At 35.4% G+C, this 5,861-nt stretch overlaps 1 protein-coding gene across 1 annotated transcript; it reads left to right on the top strand.

Moving 5' to 3' along the window:
• The first annotated feature begins 3,881 nt into the window (after positions 1–3,881).
• LOC145009628 (uncharacterized) lies at positions 3,882–5,240 on the top strand. Its single transcript, XM_078968287.1, has 2 exons — positions 3,882–3,992; positions 4,647–5,240. Exons 1-2 carry the CDS (start codon positions 3,882–3,884, stop codon positions 5,238–5,240), a joined length of 705 nt encoding a protein of 234 aa, XP_078824413.1.
• Positions 5,241–5,861: the final 621 nt, after the last annotated feature.

Below are 5,861 nucleotides of genomic sequence, written 5' to 3'. Positions count from 1 at the left end.
ATTGGTATGTACTTGATTTCATAGTAGCATGGTCCTTTTAGGTTGCTTTCACCATAACAACTTGACATGATGACTTTTGGAGAGAGAGGTTATTTAATGTTTTATTAATATATTATAAAAATAAATTTAATTAGAAATTATACTATTTAATTAATATTTAATCAAAAATTAATTTGGTATTAATTTTGGGATTAAAGTAACTGATTAAAAGTAAAGGGGCTGGTTTTGCAAATCATTGATAGTTGCAAACTGGGCTGATGGACTCCCTTGGAAAGGGTTGGACGAAATATACAGGAGGCCTTATAGAAAAAGTCCAAGACCTTCTTGAAGGAGGATTCATGGACTGCTTGTAGCCTTATAAAGGATTAGGGTTTCCACCTGAAAACCCTAGTAGCCACAACTATTAAAAGACCCCCTGACCTCCCAATTTTGACCACTACTTCCAAGATAGACCCTAGCCGAAATTCTACTCTCTTTCTCACTCGTCCTTTGCTTTTGGTGTTTGTGATTCCATTAGAGGTGCACCGCTTGGATCACTAAGCTTTCAATAGTCAAGATCTTCCGTGGAATCCTTGTTATTACGAGATAACAAGTAAGGTAACATTCTAACCCTAGTTTCATATTGTTTTTCGAAATTGTATGCTAGTATTAGGGTTATTGCTTCGGAAGTTCTATTTGTATGTATAACTAGAGAAAAACTTAGATCCAAAGCAATTAGGGTTGCATGATCACATAGGATGTTGTTATGCTCAAAACCCATCAATGGTAACAGAGCCTATGATGTTTTTCTGTTATATCTGATGCAATAGTGAACTGTCCAAATCATTTGCAAACCAGAAATTGTTTTCTGTTTACGCAACTCGACGAGTTCTATGATGAACTCAACGACTCAATGCCTTGACTCGACGAGTTGACTCGCCTGTTAGCTGATTTTCCAAAATTTTGATCTATTTTGGATTAAGATAATTACCATAACTCATTTTTGTCTCCATAAATTGATTTTACTGAATGGTAATCTAATTTCCTTATCAAAATAGACGGATTTGGTCAACTTTTAAGATAATGTCTAATAATATAATTAGTTAATTATTTACATTTTGATTTAGTAATTTTGAAAAGGTTCAAATTGCACCCTCTAAGTTTTGGAATTTAAAATTTATTTAAAAGGTTATTTTTGAATTATTAAATTCTAAGACCTTAGTATTTTAAAAGTCTAAAAGACACCCTTATACTATTATAACATTAAAAGTTTAATTTATATGTATACATATATCTGTGTGTGTGTAAGATGAGTTAGTTTTACCATTAGTAGGCATCATTCATGAAGCTGATGTATAAGGGGGGGATAAGGAAACTGCCTATAAAATGGCGGTTGAATGAGTGTCCACTCTTACCCACCATTTCCTTGATTGTGGGAGGTTCGTTAGCCGAATAGGTAGGATAGGACATTAATTCTCTCATTATTAAGCATAATGACAAATATAAAGTAACTAAATGTTTTTATAAATTCTCAATCTTAGTTACTTTAGGAAAATGTGAATTTGATGCTAATTCATGAAATTACATATTGCACTTTGCCAAGTCGTTAGTGGAGCGTTTGTAGTTAACCGGCACACTAACTTGGACTAGGAAAAGGTAGCTTGTAAATTAGCATTGATCAATGGATCATGTGTTGTTAACCGACACATTGATTACGTCACTACTACAAAAACACCTTTTTATGACACACAATACGTGTTGTAAAATGCTCATACGACACGTAAATGTGTGTCAAGGGAGGCCATGTCATAACAAAAGACGACACAGTTTTGCGCATCGTCTATTTACGATACGCATTTACGACGTGCATTTACGACGCTCATTTATGACGTTCATACCTTGAGCTGGAAATTTCTCATCAACCAATAGGATGTCAACAAGCACTGATCCATTCTATAGAAGGTTCCCAATTGATGGCTTTAGCATGAATAATTCTGAAGGCGATCGGTACCCAGGACTCCCACTCAGAGTAATCTTCAACCAGCTACCACTTTTTATGGAAGACAAGAACCTTTCTAGTAAACTAACCCCTAATGCCCTTAAATTGTGAAGCCGATGTAAAAGCAAGAATGTGTTTCTTTTAGTGATAGGAGATGATAGAGTGGGAATAACATCATTGGTAGGATATAGATTAGGAAGATCATAATCTTTCGCCAATAAAATCATCTTCTCTTGATTGTTTTCTTCATTATTTAACCTACAAAATACATACAAAACATCTGTGACATACATACATAATAGTTTCAGAACTAATGATTTAAGGCAACAGATTTGTCCAATCAATATTAGACATCATATTGGAATCTCATCAAATTGTTCCTAACTTGGTTTTAGATCCACAATCAAATGATACATTATTAGTTGATGCAAGGATCAAATTCATAGGTTTATAATTCTGCCTTTAACTAGGCCACCATACCATACACTATATAATGCTTCAAACATAACCAAACACCATCATTATGTTAAAAACAAAAACTTACTCTAATATATATCTTCTTGATTTTATTCACGGCTGAGAATTGTTTTAAACAAGAAATAACATCAGAATCAAGAGGCTTATCTGGAGCCACACCATTAGATTTAAGCCAAGGATGCCCTACAACAACATATGATAGTAGATTTGGGGGTCATATTTATACTTATAATAATAGTAACAGATTCACATTTCATTTCATACATATTTTAATACCAAAAGAAAATATATAATGATCTATTACACTCACCAATTACTTCTGGTGCTGTAAGCCTACTTTTAGGATCTCTAACAAGTATTCTTCTTACCAAATCTTTTGCACTTTTAGATATGCTAGTCCATGGTTCAGATGCAAAGTCAATATCACTTTTCAACACCTGCTCAAATATTCCTTATTTTGTTTCTAATTCATATCACAATTTAACAACAAAAGCAAATGAAACTTTAGAATTATATCATCATCATCATCATCATAGAGGGCCATAAAGACATGAAAGCAGAAAAACTGAAAGTTCTCACCATCCAAAAATGGTGGGTCCCCACTTAGTAAAATATAGAGAATCACATCAGCACTCTAAATATCAGATTCTTAACTATAAAACTTCCTTAACACCTCTTGGTCTAACAACTCAGATGGTCCAACAATTGAGAAAGGAGAAGAAAAATCAAGAAACATGAGTTATTGGTAGAAATTGATTCAAATATTCAACTTTAAGTAAAATAATGTGGAAATACACAAACCTTATGGATGTCATTGGTCATACCTTCCACTGTAAACCTTCTAAGATCTGAAGCTCCATAACTAGAATATTTTTCACCTCTGTTACTAGTGTTTAGTCTGTGTGTTAGATCAATGTTATCAGAAATTAAAAAATACGCAATATGTATATGTATATATAGGAAGAAGAGAGAGAGAGAGAGAGAGAGAGAGAGAGAGAGAGAGACTTGTAGTTGGTCATGTATTACCTGCATCAAATAAAAATTGAGGGGATGTTGCTTTCATAAGATGACTTTGAAATGGTATATAGATTCCTAAATCACCTTATAGGCTTAAAAAAGTGGGAACCAGAAGTAGATCGATGGAGTTAGGGTAGACCGAGGTGGAACGAGACTGGGAACACTCAATCGTAGGCGAGATCCAGAACCATAAACGTCTGATGTCCACAAATTTGTTGCTAAAACCTAGAGAATCGACCATGGTTTTCCCAGTACTGACTTGTGTTCGAAAAACCATTTGTGGTGGGTGATGGAAGAGAGAGAGAGAGAGAGAGAGAGAGAGAGGTTTTCTATAAACAAGATGGGGGAAGGCGGGCAGCGAACGAGATGTATGATGATACCGATAAGAAGAAGATCGAGCAGAGATCAAATGAGAAGATTAACAAGTAGTGGTGAAGCGGATCAGAGAGGAGAGAGAAGGAGGGAGAGGGGAGAATCGATTGCGAAGATGAAAAATAGAAAGAAGGTAGGAAAGAACAAGGTGGGTTTTCAAAATTTTGGGATTTTGTTTCTCCCAATTATCTACTAAACGCATGTTTCATTAAAATTATAAAGCAACAGTTATAGAGGACACACGTTTAAGATAAAGCACCCTCTGTGTTTTTAATTTTTTTTCTTAAGACACTAATTTAAGGACACACAATAATTCCTACCCTAAATCCTTAAATTTTTTGTAGAGATGACACTGTTTTAAGGTCACTCTCTTTTGCGTAAAATAAATCAGTGTGTGTCGTGGTTTACGTGTCATTAAAGGCATATATTCTAGTAGTGGTGGTAAATGACAATAAGAGTACCAGGCTAATTTGCATGGTTATTCACACCTTGTTTGTGATCCTCAGTATCCTAGTCACAAATTTGAAGGGCATAATCAAGATTAAACATGTCATTGAAAAGTTCAATGAATCTAAAAAGATCTACGCATTTCATTTAATAAAACCAAAATTATTTGAATTTCATTTTTGTTGGTGGAATTGGTTAATCATCATTTACCTACCTTCAAAAAATTTACAATTGGATTACGACATTCCTCTTCTGAATTATAAATTATTGTGTTGGGTCCTAGCCTTAATATTTCATTTTGGTGTTATATTGAGGTTTTCTTATCTAATCAAAACTTGTCCTTCTTCTTTTGTAGATGTCTTCTTCAAAAAAAAAATCCGGATCCTCAAAAAACAACAAATCCTCCAACTCATTCTTGCTCTTGAGCATCTGCGCAAAGGTGACATTCGACGGGTCCAATATCAATGATTGGATCTGCAACATCCGAATGGCCTTGCGGTTTGAGGATAAGGAGTATGTCCTTGATAAAGAGATGAACGAGATTGATGAGTCCAAATCAACCCCCGAAGAAATTGTTGAGCATAAGGCCCATTTCAAAGACACGAACAAAGTATCGTGTATCATGGTTGCTACTATGACTCAAGAGCTGCAGCGGTTCTACGAAGACTATTTGACTTACGAGTTGTGCCAGGACTTGATGGAAAAGTACTATCAAAGAGCGTTTCAAGAGTGGTACGAGATAGTCACACAATTCATCACAACCAAGCTGAAGGATGGAGAGTCCATCACGACCCACCTACAATGTATGCAGAGATATGTGGATCGTCTGATCAAGCTTAACGTGAAATTTGATGAAGAGTTGGCTATTGGCATAGTCCTACACTCTTTACCTCCCTACTATGATCAATTCAAGATGACTTATCATTTGAGCAAGGTTGAAGTCACCTAGAGCAAACTTCAAGGTTTACTTAGAGCTGCTGAAAGTGGTTTAAAAGAGAAAAGTGTTGTTCCTATTCCTACTGCTGCCACTCCTGTCCTAGCCATTGGAAAAGGAAAAGAGAAGAAGAGGAAAGCTCCCTCTAAATCGAATTGGAAGGGAAAATCCCATGAAGGGTCCGCTAGTGGATCCAAAGCAAAGTCTAGTTCCACTCCTTCCTCTTCCGATCCGAAGGAAGCAACGTGCTTCTATTTCCAAGACAAGGGCATTGGAAGAGAAGCTTGCCAAAGTACTTTCAAGACATCAATGATGGGAAGATAAAGCCCACCTTTGTAGCTATTTATACTATTATATCTAAAAACTCATCACATGCTAGTTCTTAGGTCCTTGATACAGGATGTTGTTTTCACATTTATTCTGATTTGCAGGGACTAAGAAGAAGTAGGGATGTGGAGCATGGGAAGATGAACCTGATAATGGGAAATAGGAAATCATCTCCTGTTACCAAGTTCGAAGTTTATTCTTTAGTGCTTAGTAGTGGGTTAGGTTTAGATTTGAATGATTGTTGATACCCGTCAGAAATGACAAGGAATATTATTTCCTTTCATAGTTTATACAGTCAAGGTTTTAGAT

Source organism: Lactuca saligna, chromosome 8 (assembly GCF_052625555.1).
Source record: "Lactuca saligna cultivar CGN05327 chromosome 8, ASM5262555v1, whole genome shotgun sequence".
Lineage (NCBI taxonomy): Eukaryota > Viridiplantae > Streptophyta > Magnoliopsida > Asterales > Asteraceae > Lactuca > Lactuca saligna.
Note: the sequence above shows the minus strand (reverse complement) of the source record. Positions and strands in the feature narration are given on the sequence as shown.

Coding starts and splice junctions, on each gene's coding strand:
- LOC145009628 (XM_078968287.1), top strand. CDS start 3,882: ATGAGAAGATTAACAAGTAGTGGTGAAGCGGATCAGAGAGGAGAGAGA. Junction 3,993..4,646: donor AGAAGGTAGGAAAGAACAAG/GTGGGTTTTCAA, acceptor CTTCTTTTGTAG/ATGTCTTCTTCAAAAAAAAA.